This window comes from Passer domesticus, chromosome 6 (genome assembly GCF_036417665.1).
Source record: "Passer domesticus isolate bPasDom1 chromosome 6, bPasDom1.hap1, whole genome shotgun sequence".
Classification (NCBI taxonomy): Eukaryota; Metazoa; Chordata; class Aves; order Passeriformes; family Passeridae; genus Passer; species Passer domesticus.
Window position 1 is genome coordinate 50,912,619 of NC_087479.1, and position 19,310 is coordinate 50,931,928.

At 46.5% G+C, this 19,310-nt stretch overlaps 1 protein-coding gene across 2 annotated transcripts in view; it reads right to left on the reverse strand.

Moving 5' to 3' along the window:
- Nucleotides 1-18,198: 18,198 nt before the first annotated feature.
- Nucleotides 18,199-19,310, reverse strand: part of LMO1 (LIM domain only 1) — a 59,535-nt gene continuing 58,423 nt past the window's right edge. For both annotated transcript variants that reach the window (XM_064425429.1, XM_064425430.1), the window contains one exon: nt 18,199-18,646. In XM_064425429.1, coding sequence (XP_064281499.1) covers nt 18,541-18,646 — 106 coding nt within the window. In that variant the 3' untranslated portion in view covers nt 18,199-18,540. The remainder of the gene's footprint in view (nt 18,647-19,310) is intronic.

Consider the following 19,310-nt stretch of genomic DNA (forward strand, 5'->3'; position numbering starts at 1 on the left):
CAGAGGAGCCCAGAACTGGACACAGCACTCCAGTGGCCTCAGTGGGGCTGACTGGAAGGGCAGGATTAGCTCTCTCAACCTGCTGGCCAACTCTTCCCAGGGTCCCATTGGCCCTCCTGGCAACGAGGACACACTGCTGGCTCAGGGACAGCTCATGACCACCCAGACTCCCAGGCCCTTCTCCACAGAGCTGCTCTCCAGCAGGTCACCCCCAGCCCATGATGGTACTTGGGGTCATTCCCCTCCAGGCCAGGACCCTGTTGAACCTCATCAAGCTTCCCTCTGGCCTAGATGAATCACGACATTTTCATAAAGTGCTGTTGACCCAAACTTGTTTTTATTCAGATTTCTCTGCCTTTTACCCAATCCTGAAGTATGCTAGTCAGGGAGGTGGTGTTCAAACCACATGATCATTTACTTTAAAATGTTAGATGAAATACTACTGGGGCTCCAAATAAAAACACCACAAAATGGGATTTCTAGTTAAGCACAAAAATACAAGGACTAGGGAAAAAGAAACATAAAGCTTACACTAGGCTTATGGAGATGCATGAACTGTGCCAGCAAAGAGCCTGGACAAGACTCATCAAAAGGTTGGTTGATACTATTTCGTATTGACTTTGACCTTCTACTCTAATGTAATTACTAGGAACAATTTAAATAACTTTCCTCTTTTTTTTTGTTCCCAGAGGGAAAAAAAAAAAACATTTTCTATTGCTTAAAACTGGAAAACAAAATGTTTGATTGAGGTCATCTTGACATCCATTAGTGTGATAAATGAAGTGGAATTCAAGGCTGCTCCATTATCAAGGTTCATTTTTGTTGTTCAGATCTGGTTTCCCCCTCCCCTCTCCCTTCTTTTTTTTTTTTTAAAACAACATGGCCTCAGACTCAAGGCTGATTACAATAATTACATTTTCTCCTCATAATAGTACAAATGATTCAAGGAGTTATTCAGAATGTTTCAATGTCAGCACTTAGATAAATGCTCCTTCTTTCCCAGGGATTGCATTTTTTATGCAGAATGTTAGTTAGCAGCAGCAATAACGGTGTAGTTGTCAGAAAACCGTGAATTTACGTGCCCAGTAACTATATTCACAATTGTTTGGTACTCGGCCTGGCAACGAGGCTGAATGGGACACCAGATAATTTATAACTGCTCCCCAATACAAGAAGAACAATTATATTGTGTGCAGTATAAAATGGCCATTATTTAGCTCAATTTTTAAAAATTATTTGAACAAAATGCCTATCCTTTGCAGGGCTATTTTCTTCTTGGATCTAATTAGATACCCGAGGAATACAGGATATATAAATTTTAGCCAGCAAATATATTTATAGAATTTTAATTCGCTTCTTGTATACCTCTGCCATAAACTTTGTAAGCCTTCCTTGGGAGGTTTTTAATCTTAAAAAAAAAAAAAGAAGCAAAAAACCCAAGAGCTGTACAAAAAGTAGCTGCTGTTTTTCTGATGAGCAGCAAGATGCTGGCTGTACATTTCTCCTCTCGCACCATAAAATTACTGCTGTTTTATGAGAACAAGTTTGTTTCTGTGGACTTGACAGATTGCAGCTCCTGGTAGGGAGGAGCTGGGCAGAGCTTTGGAGGGGCCTCAAGCAGGTTGGGATCCATGGGACTTCCTAGCACTTGAGCTGGAGTTTCCATCCCCAGCCTCCACCCCCTGCCCTGAGCCTCCCCTTGGTGGTTGTGATGAGCAGGTCAGATTGCTGTGGAAGGAACCTCTCAGGCAAAATGCTCCATGTAGCTGTTCTGACATCTCACAGAAGAGGAAACAGCCCCCAAAACAGTTTGTAAGCTCCTGACTGCAAAGATCAAAACTCCCCTTTTCACACGGGAAAAGACAAGGGGTAATGGCTACGAGTTACTCCTGGGGATATTCCAGATAGACACAAGAGGAAATATTTTCACAGTGAGCACAATCAGCCTTTGGAATAATCTCCACAGGGAAATGGTAGATTCTCAGACACTTCTAAGATTCAGCTAGGCCTTTTTTTTCCAAGTCATGCTTTTGCCAAGAAAGATTGGACCAGATGACCCTTGGGGTCCCTTCTTATGATCTTATGAGTGTGTGACTGCCCACCTTCCTCTGAAGGTGGCAGGGGCAGCGAGGCTCCACAGCACTCAAAACACCTGGCTCTGGTACCCATGCAAAACATGGAAATTTTGGTCTTTATGCTAAAATTTATTTCCATTCACAAGGGTGGCACTTTTCCTTACTTTGCTCTAAAGTATTTCAGGGATGAACAAAATGCATGATGAGTAGGGACTGGAGGAAAGTCAAGCTTAGCCAGTCTCTGTATAATTTGTACCTAAACAGGAATTCAGGTGGAGAAGGGACAGAAAGATGTCAGAAAGCTCAGGTTTGTTAATAACTGGGCCCAGTTTAAGACACCATCAAAACTTAAATTTCACCAATTTTGAAAGGAAATTATCCATGCTATTACCATGATGGTCATTCAGTCAAAGTCTAAAATTAGGCTTTCTCCTGAATGAAACCTTAAAATATCTGACATATATTAATCTAATCCAGCTGTCTGGGAGTTGATGTCACCCATCATTGGAGAGCCAGGTCACAAAACATTGCATTAACCCCTGCCTTGGGAAGGAGATCTTTCCTGGAATTGCATCTGCATCCATCTAACTAGAGCAAATCCAGTCATATGTCTTGCAATGGAAAAAAAACAGTCAAGGGAGACCAGGAAGGCAGCAGGCAGGGGAAGGGCTGCAGTGGTGTCCTGCCAGCATTTCAGCTGCCACAGCTCCCACCTGCCCTTGCCTTCTCAGAGTCCAAGGGTACGGATGCAGGAGAGAGCTGGGATGAGAGGCTGTGCTGAGTGCAATTAATTTATATCTCCATTTAAATAAAACCCTCTCATAGACGCAGCCTGGGAGGAGGCAGCGCCACTTGGCAAACAAAATTGTATTAAGTGCACTCCACTAGAAATGTTTATACTTTGTCCCTGAGAAATGTTTATGCTGGAGTACAGTATTTAACTTATCAATTTGAAAGTGAATGACGAGGAGTACAGAGGTTTTCTTCTTTCAGAAGCATTTGTTAAGTGCCTTTCACTCGTGGCAGCTCCAAAGTCAGGGTAAATTGTCTTTGCCTGGAGGAGTCTGCAGTGACCACAGCCATGCTGAGTGTGCCTGTGGGGGCACTCCAGCAAATGCACACACAAAAAATGAATGAAGGTTTGGGGAAATGTCTTCCTTTATGATTAAAGTCCTTTCTTCTCACCTTCTCCTGGTGCTGACTTGCCTCAGGAGCCCAAAATTATGTTAGAGCAACTGGACCAGGGCTTAAAAGAGAAGACTGTACCCATAAGCATGAATTTCTTCCCATTGAGCAAACCAGTGCCTCCAAGTTTTGATCAGGGGCCAGCAGCCAGCTGATTCCATCACCTGCAATACTCTGCCTTTTTCTAGGGAACCTGCCTCCTAACACCTGGGTGCATGAGGAGCGTGCACACAAGGAAGTGCTTGAGTCCACGCTCCTGTTTGCTGCTAACTTAGATTCCTCACTGGAGAGTCTGCAGGCTTCCTGAGAGGAATGTCTTGTCAGAGTTCTAAAGGCATTCTGGAAAGGCAATGCAGTGGTGCAGAAGATACAGTTTTCTGTAGAAAAGGATTCCCAATTAAATGTTGTGTTCTGCAGAAGGACAGTGCAGAAGCTTTGCACATTGGGCATCTTCAGGAGTCTCAAAACCAGGATTGTCTTGTCCTTCTCCAGCAGCTAGCAGCTCTTTCTCCCACCACACCCCAAATCACCACAAAAGACTGTGCTGCCATCCCCAGTTGTTTTTGCTTGGTGCAGTGTGGGAAAGATCAATTAGAGTGGGGGGAAATAAATGTAAAAAAAAAAAAAAAAAGGAACAGGAGGGGAAGGAGGATTGCTTACTCTAACCATCATCCATAACATGGTATTTGATCTTTACATGAGGCTCCCAGGGAGGCAAACAGGCAGTGGAGGTCTGAATCCAGGAATAACAATGTGCACTTAATAGTTCTCACTGCATGACGGAGTGTGTGACACTGACATTTTACCAATGTATCTTCAGAGGTTAATGGGGGAAAACCTGCCTGGAGCTGACAGCCCAGGACCAGCCAAATGGGAACTGGTTCTTTCTGTGAGGAGAAGAGACCCCAAAGAGGAAATAAGAGGCACAGAACAAACCACCTTGTGTAACTACATGATATTTCAGTGGCCAACTATAAAGAGCAAAGGGACCTGGTGCCAGAGGGGAGGCAATGAGGGGAATTCAGCAGCTCATGGAAGCTCATGGAAGGAGTAGGAAGAGAAGAAGAGCCACATGTCCTCATGACAGTCTCAGCATTGAACATAACATCAAACAGGCTCTTCATTGTTTCCCTAATGTATCTGTCCCTGATATTTTTTCCCTGTTCCAAAGATTTGCTCTAGAACATACATGACCTGGATGCCTGAATCAGCTCAGAATCAGCAGCATTGTGATAATAATAATAGTAATTATAATAATAATCATAATTTTAAAAAGCATTCATGCAGAGTGGGAGAAGTAAGCATGACTTCTGAGAATCCCAGAAAACTCTGCAACTCTTGGGTACAAGCACTAAATGAGGTTTAAAAGCTTGCCGCCCTCTCCAGTCCATATGTCAAGACCAGAAGTGGTTGTGGAAGATTGAAGGAGAATAATTTGAAAGGAAGGGGTATAATTTTTCAAATTCTGGGAAACTCATCACTTTGCTTTGGATGGGAACTAGTAGCAAAAATAGCTGGTAGTGATGAACAGGTTTTAAGTGGCACCTGCTCCAAAAGTGCTTTGTATTATGCAGAAACAGAAAATAATTATAATTTAAAAAGATATTTTGCCTTCCCTATGGTTCATTTGGTCTCCTCTCAGCAAATAAATGAGATAAACAAAAAGAAAAACTCTCAGAGAAAAGATGCAACATGTGTCCCTGCTGAGGGGGACAGAGCTGCTGCCTTTGGCACATCTTGGTCCACAGGTTGCACTTTTTTCCCCCCAGCTTATTTTAGGAAAGTTGCACTTCATTGCTAAGAATAGCATTCTTCATCAACAGGTACAAGCCTTGAACTACAGGAAAAGTTGTCTCCTGCTAATGGCAAGTGTTCTCAGGGATGAGAAATCCTGATCAAAAGCTCATGTGACAAATCATGCAATTATTTCTGACTCTGACACGCGGTGAGCTGCGGACATGGCATCAAATCTCATTTCAATGTGCTGGAGGGGCTTCACTGGCAGCCCTCAGGGCTTTCCAGAGCAGTGAATGCCCCACACACCTCAAGATCCATCCTGTTCCTAGCCATGGCTGCCTGTGGCATGACCTGACCCAGCCTGGTCCAGCCTCCTTTTTTGTTTGGACCAAGACACCAAGTGCCCAAAGCAGGCGTGTGGCTGAGGTCAGGGTGCCTGGGTCTCTCCCCAAATGGTTCCCAGCCATTTGTGGCTTCTCCCTAGTGGTTCCTGTGTGGCCACTGGTTTCATATCAGCCATCCTGTGGCTGACAAAGCCAGCACCCTACACACAAAAAGCGCCAGACCCCAAAGACAGGCTTCTCTCCAAGGGACCAGCACATCGCCTAAACGTGGGGTGGGATGTGTGGCCTTGGTGTCTGCAGCACTCCCGGGAAGCATCAGTGCCACTGCTCCCCCAGAGCAGCAGAGAAGTCAGGAGAACATGGAGCACTGCCCAGCCTGCCCCAAGGAGAGGAGGGAGCTCCTTTATAAACCCTGCCTGCTCTGGAGCCGGGTCCCTCCCGTTACCCAGAGCCGAGATTTATACGGCAGGAGACGGGGGAGCGCAAGCACACGGGCTGGAGCAACTGGATACCCTCAGATTTATACTCCATTTGGGATGATAATGAGGTGGTTAATACAGAAATACAAGACAGCAATAAACCACTGACTTTTATAGATCTCAGTGTGAATCTGAATCATCATTTGGTGAGCAGGAGATGGGTGATATACAGCAGCCTGTCCCGCCTCGCTCCTCGCGGCTCCCTGGGAGAGCAGCAGCACAAGGGAGCACCGAGGCTGATAAATCCTGCCTGCCTGTGCAGGAACGGTGTCCCTGGGATGGGATTTGCTAATGGAATATGGACCAACTAATCTCAATTAAAAGCATGTTCTTGTTGCATCGAGATCCCTTTTCCTCTGCTCAAGTTGTGCTCATTTTAAAACCCTTAGATTTCATTGGAAACGCACGCTGGCAGCTGAAGGCAGATTGTGTTGCTTCCTTTAGTAAAGGGACTAAAAATTCCTTGGTTTCTGATGGGCAAGGAACATTAACTACCACTAAATAATCTACTTTCATGACACATAAAGTCATCTAAACTTCCGTCAACCTGTTTATAACTTTGAGAAAAAAAAATCACAAAACTATGAAACATGCCTCAAAGTTCACAGGAGCTAAAAAAACCAAAATAAAACAGCAACTTGACAAATTAATGGCTTGAAAGACCCCTTTGCCTTACAATATGACACCTCCTTACAGCTGCCCCCAAAGCACAGACAGTGGAGGCTGGACAAATGTTGTGGGCAGGCGCACAGCCCTGGGTGCTCAGTGGTGCTGCTGCAGGACACCTCTTGCAACTGTGCCCTTGGCTGCTCCTGCTGACCCTGGTTTTTGCTTGGTATTCTTTTCTCTCATGGACCAGGAAAGCAAAAAAACCTTCTAGAAATACCTTCCAAAGTAAAACAGGGACTTTAGGGCATCTGGCTTTAACAGCCTGACTGCTGAGAGCAAACACTGTCAGCAGCTCCCAGCAGCAGGGCCATAAAAAACATGAGCAGCTTCCCAAAGTATTTCTCTTTGTGCATGCAGGTACTTTTCTGTGAGAGAGACTAAGAAGCTGGAGTGATATTTCATTGAGGGAGCTGGAGCTAATCCTTCCCATCCCCATTCTTCTCAGAGACAGCACAGGCAGGCAGGGCTGGGCAGAAGGGTTTCTGCAACTTCCACACCCCAAACCCACCAGGAATGGAATATAGGAGGATTTTATTTATATACGATGAAAAAAAAAAGTTAGAGGAAATGATCCAGAAATGCTGAATAATAAATGAAGGACTGAAGTGATCTACTCCTACTTTATGTAGTGGCATAGATATAAAAAAAAGCCTGGGCTTTATTATTATTATTTTTTTTTATTGAGAAACCTTTTTCTTCCCAAGAAAATTGTTTATGTAGAATGTACCAAAAAGCTTCAATTTTTGTTTATATATCCATCTATATTATATGAGTGGTGGTAATTTGAAGCACTCCAAACAATCACTTGTAAATTACAGCCTTTCTAAGCAGCAATATATATCCACAAATCAGTCCCAGGACACTGAAGCTATATATGAAAAGGTCAATTTATGTTACTCCAGGCAGAGAAAAAAAAATTGCTCCGTTTTATATAAAAATAAAATTTCTTATTAACATGTACAGTTAATTGGATAATAAAAAAAAGAAGACCTGGGCTGACTAGAAAGTTGATCTAGTGAACTCCTGAGCAGTGTAATTTACCAGGGCAGCCATCACACTGCAGGTACAGGTTTACCTGCTGCACAGCCCCAGGTGTGGCTCCTGTGCCCCCCACACACACCCTGGGAATGCTCCTGTGGCACTGGAGGTGGTCTGCAGCACAGCAGTGGTGTGCTCTGCAAGAAATCCCTGGAAAACTCAGGGCAGAGCCAACAATGTGAGAGGAGCTGGAGCAGAATGCTGTAGGACCAGACCCCTGATCCCAAATTCCACCTCTTACATCTGCAGCAGGCAGCCCTGGAGCCTCCTCCTCTCTCAGACCATCTCCAGCCACGGGGACGGGGCAGTGGTTTGAGCTTTTGCTAATGGGGATAAAACCTGATCTTATTTTATTTTCGTGGGGTAGCCAGCCATAACCCCATAGCCAAGCAGGTGCTGCCCATCACCTGCTGGAAAAGCCCCTGCCAAGTTATCCCCTTGGGACCCTGATCTGGGACATGGATGGGCAGGGTTAACTTTGGCCAGATGAGCCCTGCCAGTGGTTTGTGTGCAAGGAAAGACAGCAAAGGTTCAAAGCAAGGTGTGTTTGTACCTGCAACTTTCTCACAGCCTTTATCTCCTGCTGTAAATGCAATGTTTGGGGGCAGCTGAAGGAGGAAAGCTACCACAGTGCTGCTTGATCCTGTTATCAGCCATAAGTTGAGTTTCCAGGATCCTGAGCCTCACCACTTGTAAGAGCAGAGTCCAGATCATACACACACTTATTTTAAAATATGCTTTTCCTCAAAGCAAGACTTTAGGAGAAGCTGCTCACAAAGCCAGCAAATGACATCAACCAAAGGTTCCATTCATCAAGTGGCTTCTTAAGTGGCAGGAGTACTTTATAGAGGCCAAAGCATCTATTTGCTGCACCTTTTCCTTCCATAAATTGTACTCTTGGCATCCTCAGCAGAGCACCACTGGAAACATGAAAGAAAACTAATAGTTGTATTGGGTCAAACATAAGAAAATAAAAATTACTAGAAAAAATGCATCCAGGGCACTTTCTCAAACACTCAGATGAGTTTAAACATGAGCAGCCCTACTTAGAGGGCTTTTATCTTCACCTTCCATCAGTGCACAAGCTTTGCCTACAGAGCCTATTTTAGGTGAATATTAATCCTGTCCACACCAGTCTTGGCTTTTGCCATATTTTCAGGGAATTATGACATTTCTAGGAAATTTGTCCTGGCTGTGCAGAGGGAGAGTGCTGGGCTACTCTGGCAGTGCCAGAGAGGCAACTGGTGTGAGCCATTGCAGCTGGCCAGCACAGACAGCACACTCACACACCCCAAACCAAAAGGGGAAAAAAACCCCAAACTCCGTTAATTCTGAGTACCAACAGTCTCAGGAAGAGCACAGCCCCTTTGCAGATATTCAAAAATAGGAGTTGTGCTTGTTGAAGGAATTATTCACTGTGAGTTATTTGCTCTGCTAATAAGCTGCTTTCCCTCCGCGTGCTTGCAGGAGGTGAGAGCCTCCTTGCTGTGCAAAGTCACCAGAATCACCCCAAAATCCCAACAGCACTGGGATGAGAAGGCATCATCCACACAGAGGGGAAAAGCAACTGGATCCTCGTGGGAGAGAGGCCCCTCTGCCAGAGCCAGGGCCTGCTGTCACAGCACAGGGATGCTGTCCTGGAGCAGCGCCGGAGCCACCTGCTGCCGCAGTGCAGGGAACCTGGGAGAGCCTGTGCTGGGACACACGGACACGGGGACAGGGGCAGGTGGTGATGCACAGAAACCACCACAACTTCATTGCCTGCAGTACCCCCGGGCCAGGATGGGGCTACAGGGCACCCCCTGCAAGAGATACGGTCCCAGGAGCCCTGTGACACAGAGACACAGGGTGTGCACCCTGTGAGATGTTCTCCCTAAAAACTGCCCAGTGAGGGCCTGCACAAGCCTCGTGCACACTGCTGGCCAAAATCAGAGCAGAGCTGATGTGTTCTATCTTGGGGAAATTACACCCGCCTCCCAAAAAAGGGCTCGCCCTGCTGTAGCATGGGGACATCAAATGCCATCAGGGTTGAAAGGCTTCAGTAATTCAAAGGTTTTTGATCTTGGAATAAGTCCTTTGCCTAGTGCCACTTGGAGCAGGCTTTGATTAAAGGGTATTTTGCTAATTGATGTTTAAAAGGAGGGAGGATATTTTGGGTAGTTTTTTTTGCCTTTTTAAGAGGGGTTTAGTGCTTGTGCTATGCTCAAGCTGCCAGAGCAGTGTGACACTGCTGGGCATCACTGCAGCCTGGCAAGGGCCAAGCTCCTGGCCATTAATTGCTGGATGGCTCGATGTCCTCCAGCTCCTTCCCCCCTTCCAGCTCCAGACATTGATGAATTCTAAACTAAAAGACCAACTGAATTTATTATCTTCCATTAGTCTAATACAATACAATTTATTTTTAAACAGCTTCGCTCATGCAAAAGCATCCCAAAATGATTCACAGCAGATGACAGGCTCTGCATGCAAATCCAGGCAGTTTATACCCTCCTGCATGAGTTGTCCCACTGGCTGGACCACAACCAGGAGGATTTAATTATCCACAAAATGGCAGCATTGTACTTTGTCCCACTGAATGTACAATCAAAACAAGGTAAATACGGGAAACAACACATATAGGCAGGGTAAGAGGAGAGACAAAAGTAGATTAAAATATGAAAGAAAGGTTGAGAAAAACACACTGCAAAAAAGATGCTCCATAATTTGGGAGGCAAGGGAGAAGCAGAAGGAGCAAGGAAGGGAACTGTTTGGAAACCAGTGGCACAGAAAGTGGAAGCTACTATAGAAGAGCAGGGAGATGACCTAGGACTCAGAAGGTGAGAGAAATACAGTACCTTGACAGGCAGCAAATTTATTTGCATAATTTCAGGATCTAGCCCAGTGCCATTTCTACAAACAAACATCCAGCATTTTCCAGAAAACACTTACAGAAGTTTTTTTGACCAAGCCTCTCCCCTAAGTTGTGGTCAGGACAGATTTACTCAAATGACAGAGGGGAAAAACTCTCAGCACGACAGCCTGACTCAGCCTCTCTCCCAAAACCCAGCAGGAGGGGGTGGGAGTTTTGTGACCAAACAAGGCATCATTCCCCCCCTTGGCAGACCTGTCCTTCAGCCAATGGAACTTGACTTAACCAGTGGTTTGACATTCCTTAGGTACTACTGCAACTCCTAGGAAGGAGCCAGAACAACACAGCAGCACATACCAGGTGTCCATCACAAGGCTCACTCCCTTGCCCAGGATGTGCAGACACATCCTACACTTTCTCCACCCCAAAGAAAGGTTCAGAAAAAGTCCACTGACCTGTTCCAAGGTGAGACTTGCAGCATCTCAGCCCAAACCAGCTCCCACCACCAGCTGCAGAAGGTGTAGCCCTGATCATCTTCCTGCAAACCACCTGCAGCTGCTCCAGCACAGCCCCCTGGGACAGTTAAAGGGACAGAGGAAGGCCACAGCAGCGTTTCAGAAACCTGCAGGGTGTACCTCAGCATTCCTGGCTGAACTTGGAGCAGCAGGGCCTGCAGGATGCATGGGAGGAGCAGCATCACTGCCTGTGTGCAATGCAGCCATGGGGAAGCAGGAATCATTGTTTGTCACAGCGTGTGACAACTGCAGTGACAGCACGGCCCTCAGGCAGCCTGGACAGCCCTGCAGGTCAGGGTAAAGTGACACACGAGCTAAAGTTACACAGCCACAGCCAAAACAACGCCCTGCCCACGGCAGGTCCCCTTCCCTGAGCCACCATCCGTGCCACCAGCCCCACCCTGCAGCCCAGGGACCATCCTCAGCCCTGGCAGCAGCTCTGGGGACATCACCTGGCACACGCTCACGGATTCCGTGTTTGCTCTGGCAAACAACTCTCCAGGGATGATTTCAAGTCAGATGCCCCAAAAATCAAAACAGATTAATCCCACATGATTAATTGCATCCCGTGTGATTAATAGCATATAAAGCTGTCTCAAATGTCTTGATTCTTTTTTTTTCCTCCCCATAAAGAAACAGACACTTATGCCATGTGAGAAATAAATTTTTCCTTCTGATCTTCTCCTTGTCTGTAGAACATTTATAAAGTGGAAAAGCCAGCGGCAAAGCATGTCAGAATTGTCTTTTAAGGGGTTAACATTTGTAAGATGAATGCTGCGAGAACTCCTTTTTTTTTTTTTAATTAAAAAATATATTTCTGGAGCAAAAACACAAGCAATAAAGAGTGTTTGCCTGTTGGGAGACTTGTTTTGTAATGCGGTATGAATAACCAGCTGACAATCCATTTTTTTGTTTTCTGTTCGTATGGCCAATGGCCACGAGCCAGCCAACTTTATTGTCCTTGAAATGTCACGATTTTGAGTATGCACAGAATTCTTAACTGCCCAATTTACTGCATAACATCCCTTTTTATTATATGGCAACAATGTGATCCTGGGCTCAAAGACTTACTAGTTAAGAAGATTATGTGTTTTCCTTTTTCTGTTTTGTTAAAGTGCCAAGTCTTGCATTTTTGGCATCTTCTAAAGAATAAAATGTCTTCTGAAATATTCTTTCCAAGCACAGAAGTTACCTCAGAGGAGCTCGGCATGGCAGGGCTTTTCAGTACTTTCTCGCTCTCTCAGAAGTTCAGACGCATTTCTTTTCCTCAAAAGCTTCCAATTTTTGTCTCTTTGTGTGTATTGACAGCAAAAAAAAAATTGTCCTTCATAACTTTGTGTTTCTTTACTTTACTGATAATTCATTTCTCTCTCTTTTTATTTTTTTCTCCCTTCCCCAGTGAGGAACGTTCGTGCTAGTGAGAGGCAGTGGGCAGGAGACAGGCAGGAGACAGGCAGGATGAGGGGGGACTGCCTGCCTGCATATTTGGCCACATCCCTGCATCCACAGCATCCTTATCCTGCAAAGTTATGGCCACCCCATCACCCGTGCTGAGAGTGCACACCCCAAACTGGCAGAGTTTCAGCCAAATTCAGCTCTGGCACAAATGTGAAACCCTCCCTTTGTGGGAGATAGACGTGCTGAGAGTGTGACAGCACTGGCTCCCCCAGGTCTGGCACCCAGGGAGCAGGAATATGTTGCAGCTGGAGAGTGCAGGGGCCCATCACTGCTGCCCTGGGTTTCAGTGTGTCAAAAACCAGAGTGACTTTGCATCCATCTCCTCCAGCTGCCTGTGCTTCCCCGGGAATGGAGCCTTTTAGATATGTTTTCATCAGCTGACATTTAAGTAAGAATAAACAACTATTATGCATGCACTAAATATTCATGTTTTACAACATTGCCATTGCACTGAGGAATTATTTATGAGGCTGCTGCTCCCCGGTGGGGTGAGGGGACCTGGTTCAGGGCAGCCAGGAGCAGCCCCTGGGCTGTCACTGTGGCCACAACTGAGCCACGATGTTGATGATTGCCTCTTGCCAAAGGATGGCATTTCCTAGAGCTTCCTCTGAGGTGCAAAGGCAAGGCATCTTGCTCTGGAAGATGTTGTGTCCTGAACCTTTGCATTCCAGCTGAGACTTTGGGGCACCTTTCCTCCTCCTCCTCTGGCAGAGGTCATTGCCTCAGCCCCCCAGGGCTGCTGTGACTGCACTCTGTGTGCTGCCAAGGCAAGATGCTTCACTGCATCTCTGGGCTCTGCTCAGCAAGAATGTTAAGAAATAATCATTAGAAAACCCTAAATTATGACAAAGATACACTCTTCTCAGAAAACCAAACTGCAAACAGAAGTCCCTCCTTCTGAACCCAATGCTGGGCATTAAAGGGGTTACTTTAATTAAATAACAGACTTTCTGAAAAGCCATTCTTGAAGACTGGGGCCTTTCCTGTAGCTGCTGCTGGAGGATGGGGACAGGGACACCTTGGGCAGTGTTTTGAACATCCACTGCCCTTGAGGCACCAAGTGGAGGCCATGGCTTGAGGAGTCACCACTGTGATGGGACCCAAAGCCAAGGGGAGAGGAGCGATCCGGGGTGGCTGTCACCAGAGTTTGTCCTTAGAGGGTGGCAGCATTTCTGAGCACCACTGATGGCCACTCTATTACCACTAAAAAGCTTATATGTAACCCCACTGGGATAGACATGGATGGCAAAGTGCATAGGGAAGCATTTTGGGGTGAAAAATCCCTGTGTGAGCTGCAGAGGGAGAGGCAGACCAGAGGAAATTGATGCTTTTCCACTGCTGGGAGGCACATGGGCCTGAAGGGTAAGCCCCAGAGTGAAATAGGTTTTGAACAACAATATTTTCATTAAATAAAATCACAATTTTCTAGTTTCTGTAGGGATGTCAAGACCTTTAAGAAAATGCCTGATCCTGTTCAATAATAATAAAGCTATTCTCAAGGTAATTTTCTAAGTAAAATCACCCATAAAAGCCCAGGTTGCATTAGCAACATTTCTTTCCAGCAGTGTTATTATCAAGGACTGAAACAGGCAGCTGGCCCCTCTGCTCCCCTTCAGGCAGACAGCAGGCAGCACCTTCTTCCTCTCCTCATATAATCTAAATTAGCAGTGAAACATTCCTTCCAGGAAGCTCCTGCAGCTTCAGGTTCATGTGGCCAGTCAGCAGTAGAGGCTGGATGTGCATTTATATTTACACTTCCACTGTTTACGTCACTTATGAGTGGCTTCATAATGCTTCTGTGGCAAAACTGCTCTCGTTTTGGGCACTTGCCCTCCAATTACTCACAAAAATCATCCAATATTTGGTGCTTTCATCTACAGCTGATCCCCTGCTTAATTCCACCTTTCTGTTTCCTGCTGTTTCTCTGGGTTTGGTCTTTCCAGCCCTGCTTTCTCTCAGACCTTCACTAAAAACCTTCAGCACCACAAAACTGCCCTGCCAGATGTCTCAGTCTGGCCAGAGTTGCCCTTGGCATCCTTCAGCATTTTGCTGTTAAAACCAGAGCAAGACACCCAGGTCATTCCCTTCCTTTAAGCAGTGAAAGGCAGCAGCTGCTGGAGGAGGTGGGAGGCCAAGGCCCCATAAACAAGGACAGGGTTTATCAGCGGGACACAGAGTGAGCTCGTGAACAATTAAGTCAGAAGCTTTCACTGGAAAGCCATTTCCACCTCCAACAACTTCACATTCCTACCTAGCTGGGACAGCCCCAGGTGTGGGATCATTGATGCCACCCCAGCTCCATCCCCCTGCCCACCAGTACATCAGCTGGCACTGCTCCATGGGCTGCTGGATCATTTGGGGAAGTGGCTTTTGCATGACTGCTTGCAGGACTTTGCTCACAGCTCCCTCACCCAGCGATTTGGAAGTGAGGCACAGGGCCCTCACCGTGCTGTCTGTGGTGGACAGACAGACATGGCTGAGTCCCTGGGGTGTGCAGGGGCACTCCCTGAAAGCCTGAGGAAGCTGTTGGTGTTGCAGACGTCTGCCCCGTGCCCATAGGTCTGCTGATTTCCATACTAAAGACATTTCCTGGATATGTTTGCCGCCAGGGAAAGCTGCTGTCTACGACTCAGCTCTATTACTGGAAGAGCAGCGGAGCCATTTGTGCTACTCCCAATATTGCATTTTCAGGACCTGCTCTGTGGCTTTGGAAATCCTCCTCCCAGCTCCCCACATCCCCCCTGGCCAATTAGGGAAGATGCCTGGTGGGGGTGATGTCCCCCTCCCCCGTGTGGCAGTGCCGTGCCGAGGGACTGAGCCGTCCCTTCTTGGCCTTGGGAAGCGCGGTTCACAAGCCAGTGACAGAGGGATGAAATGCAAATACAGCATTTCTTGTAGAGTAAATTAAGCTAACAACGAGGTAACAAACCGCTGTTAATATTAGATTAACTTGTTTGGCAAGATATGAAATGGGGTGAGCTGGATTGCCGGTGGCGGAGTGCTCAACAGCGCTAATGCTGCTCAGGGAAGTATAACATCCCTCTGACAGACAGGGGCATGCTCCAAAAATAAAATAAATTAAGTCTGCAGGAAGAGCCAGAATCTGTGCAGCAATTACACCAGCATTAAAGATGAATGGAGACGAAGCCTAAGATTTTGATTGCCTTTAAACACTGGCTTGTTTTTTAATCTCAAAATCAGACTGTGCTGTGATCAGCCATTAGCCCCGACCACAAAAAGAGAAAGAGACAGAAGATCCTAGATTTTAACAACCGTAGTATGAACTTAAAATTCCTCTTTGATCTAAGATAAGGAGGCAAATGGCAGATAATGCAGAAGTTAAAGCCAGTTGAGTGCAGTTGGCAGCTGGGGCTGACATTGGGAACGATGGAGGCTTGGGCAGAGGGGTCACCGGCAGCCGTGTCCTCAACACGGGCACTGAGGCACAGGCTTAAATGTCATACTATATGCCAGTGGTCACTAAACTGATTAAGCAGTGGTTATCTTTAGCAGTAAAAAGGCTATCTGCTAATACTAAATTATTAGCAGCTAAAATGCCATTTACTCTGCTCTGATTCCTTGAATGAATATTTATGCCAAGTGATGACTATAACACCATCAAAAGGTTTTCGTGCTCTGCTCCGCAGAGTGGAAGCGATTATTCAAGAGCAGGTCTGCACTCCAGCCCTTGTTTCTATTAAGCAAATTTGCAGCATTCAGACAAGAATTCATGATTGCATTGCCCTCCTGGGATTTTTATTTTTAAAGGTGTCCCACCTCCAATGCACTTTGGGACATGGGCTGTGGCAGGTAGGCCTTGTCTGCTGTGCAGACACAGAAAAGAGGGATACAGATGCTGCACAGTTTCTCCCTTGTATTTTTTTCTTTTTTAAATATGAGACAATTGGACATTTTCCCCACCCTATTCAACACTGAGAAGTTGTGTCCTGCCCCAGGCTTTCCTCCCATCCACCCAGTCTCCAGATGGGGCTTTTGCATGAGCCAACATCACGAAATTCCTCTTTAGGTATCAGGAATCCGATCTACAGCAATGGTGACAAATCAAGAGGGCTGCCCGTCAGAAAAGAAGCCCCTGCACCCCAGCAGGGGACCAGTGCCTGCATTTCACAGCAAGGGCAAGTGCAGGGAGACAATGGGAAGCCACTGCTCCTGAGTCATGGCCCACAGTGTAACTAAGGTACCTTTCTCTGAAGGACTTCATTTCTAAACTGGTGCCAAAACCCTCCCTAAGAATCTGAACTGAAACTGAACAGTCCCTCCAGCTTGTTTGGTGAGTGGTTTTGGTTTGGTTTTACTGCTCCCCTCCTCACCACAGGACAGCAGCTTTGCCCTGCCATTGTGTGCTGAATTGCAGCAAATCCCACTGGCAGGCAAGCGGGCAGGGATCCATCAATCCAGACCACAGGCAGGGGCAGGGGCTGTCTGGCAGCCCATTTCAAAGCAAGGAATGGAAACATTTGGGCAACAAGCTGCTCCTTCCGTAGCCCCAGGGTGGCTGCCTCCAACAGCCTCTACAAAAACAGCATCAACTCTACAGTTTCCCAAAAGACAACCTCCCCCCACCCCAAAAAGCACTAAAATGGAACAGCAGTTTAAACACCACATATCCATAGGCAGCTCTAAGTGGCTTTTTAATTGCTATTCCATGTTTATGGGGATAAAAAGGGATGAGGCCACTCATTTTATACTGGGTCTCCCAACCCAAAACATCTATTTGTGAAGAAAAATCACGGAATCAATCCACATGTCTGAGGTGGCTCTAGATGACAGGCGATATTTTGAAGCATGCTAAGTGTCTGGTGGTGTTTTGCTTCTGCTTAGCCATAATTCAGCACAGGTGTACATAAAAGCATTTCATGCAACAGGCAGAGCAGCACCAAGCTGCACTGCACCTGGCATTTGCAATTCAGAGAACACACACAAGCGACCCAGGACCAGCAACCAATTAAGTCACATCAGAAAAAAAGTACTCGGTGTCTATTTATTAAAGGAAAGGGGGGTAAATCTAAGAAAAAGCAAGAAGACAAAATAAATAGAATTGCAGCCATCCTTTACAGCTACTGGTGCACTATATTAAAGTGACACTCACTATACAAAGAAATGTGTTTGATACAGTCCAGTGGGTTGCACATGAATTGCATAACCTTGAAAATCATTGCACAAAGCATCGCAGCAGGAACACAGTTCAGAATTTTTTCTCCAGGAGATGCTTCAAATCTGATCTCTTTTATTTCGTGGGAGGTCAAAGCACCTGGCACAGAGTAAGCAAAAGGGCTGGGAGCAGGGATCTGCTGCATCAGCGCCCGGTCACGTCCCAGCCCTGACATCAGCTCTCGCAGCAGCTCTGACCTGGACAAGTGATGCCCCATGGGAAAATCCCACTGCCTAGCAAAGCCTTGAAATTAATATTCTGATCAATGCCCAGGCACCTGTTGGCAGGGCTGCAGGGAGCCTGTTCCTCGCAGCCCAGACTGGGGACACGGGATCAGGCAGGCAGCAGGAATTCCATGGCAATGCTCTGTCTGAATCCACAAGGAGCCTCTCAGCCAGCAGCCCAGCACGGCACGGCAGCCCCGCCAGCGATGCCAATGGTTCCCAGCCACCACCTGCCCCCAGCTCATCCCCACCATTATCCAGGGAAGCAGGTGGCTGGATGGAAGTCTCCACAATCCTGCAGCAGCATTTCCCCCAGTTATTATGAGAGAACTTGCCTCTGCTGTGATCCATGCAGTTTCCAGGGATCTATGTACACGTTTCCAACAGTCTGCTCAGCTAAAGCACAGGAAATACAGGCTTTTGCCACAGCGGGAAGAAACCACGGCAAAGATGACCAGGAAACATTCATAATTTTTAATTCACACCAGTAATAAAATTGCATTACATTTTTCATAAAATAAATGTTCCAGTTTATATACAGAAAACAGACTGTACAGAGCCCTCCCCCAGACCCCAAAAACTCACAAACATACAGGCAATGCAGTGCTCAGCTAAGCAGGCACAACTGTACATCTAAAATTGTAACTGCTTTGTGTTGGGGGGGAAAAGTACTACAATGTATATAGTCCTCTCTGGACCAAGAATTAAAAAAATATTGCAGGCAAGCTGACAGGCGCCCTCGCTGCTCGTGCGGCCCAGCGCCCATCCCACAGTGCTCCAGCGAAGCAGGGGCTGTTATTGAACCTGGGACTCGAAGCTCCCGTTCAGCTGCCCTTCCTCATAGTCCATCTGACACAAGATCATGTTGTTCTTCAGGAAAAATTTGTCTCCCACGCAGAATCTGGAAGATAGAAAAAAAGGATTGGTGGGTGTGAGTATGAACAGACGTGAGAACGGGGGGAATTTGAGGCAGTTTGGGTCCAAAGGTGACTCTGGTGAGCAGAGTTTGATTTCCAGCTCTGCCAGCGCTTCTCCCTTTGCCATCTCAGGGGTTTGCTGTCCCTTTCCCTGGCACATCTGTGCTTGGCTCCAGGCCACAGGGAGCAGCTTGGGGAGCAGGTCCCACTCCCTGCAGGGTCCCATGCCAGCTGCAGGAGGAGGCTGGGAGCAGTTAAGGGATTTGTCCCTGCAGACAAGAGATGTTGGCTCTCCAACCAGGAAATCAAGCGGGTGATATTACATGGAGCCTATTTGAAGTTTTTGCTGGTATCCACATTTCCACAGCTCCCTCGGGTGAAGCAGTATTTACACTAATTTCCAGGCAAGGACTGGCTATTAAGTCCTCCCTCACCCCCTTGTGTACAGTGCTGAACAATAAATAGAAATTTCTCGGTGGCTGGACTCCTAACCTTTATCTTCATTGAGCGAAGGGCACTGCTCTCTATATACCATGTAAATTGTTCTGTTTGTCTTGAAGTTGACAGAGAAGCTTGTGATATTTAACAATTTTATTTGACCATTAAGGTCAAAAAAGTTCCACATATAAGATCGGAGAGGTGTGAATT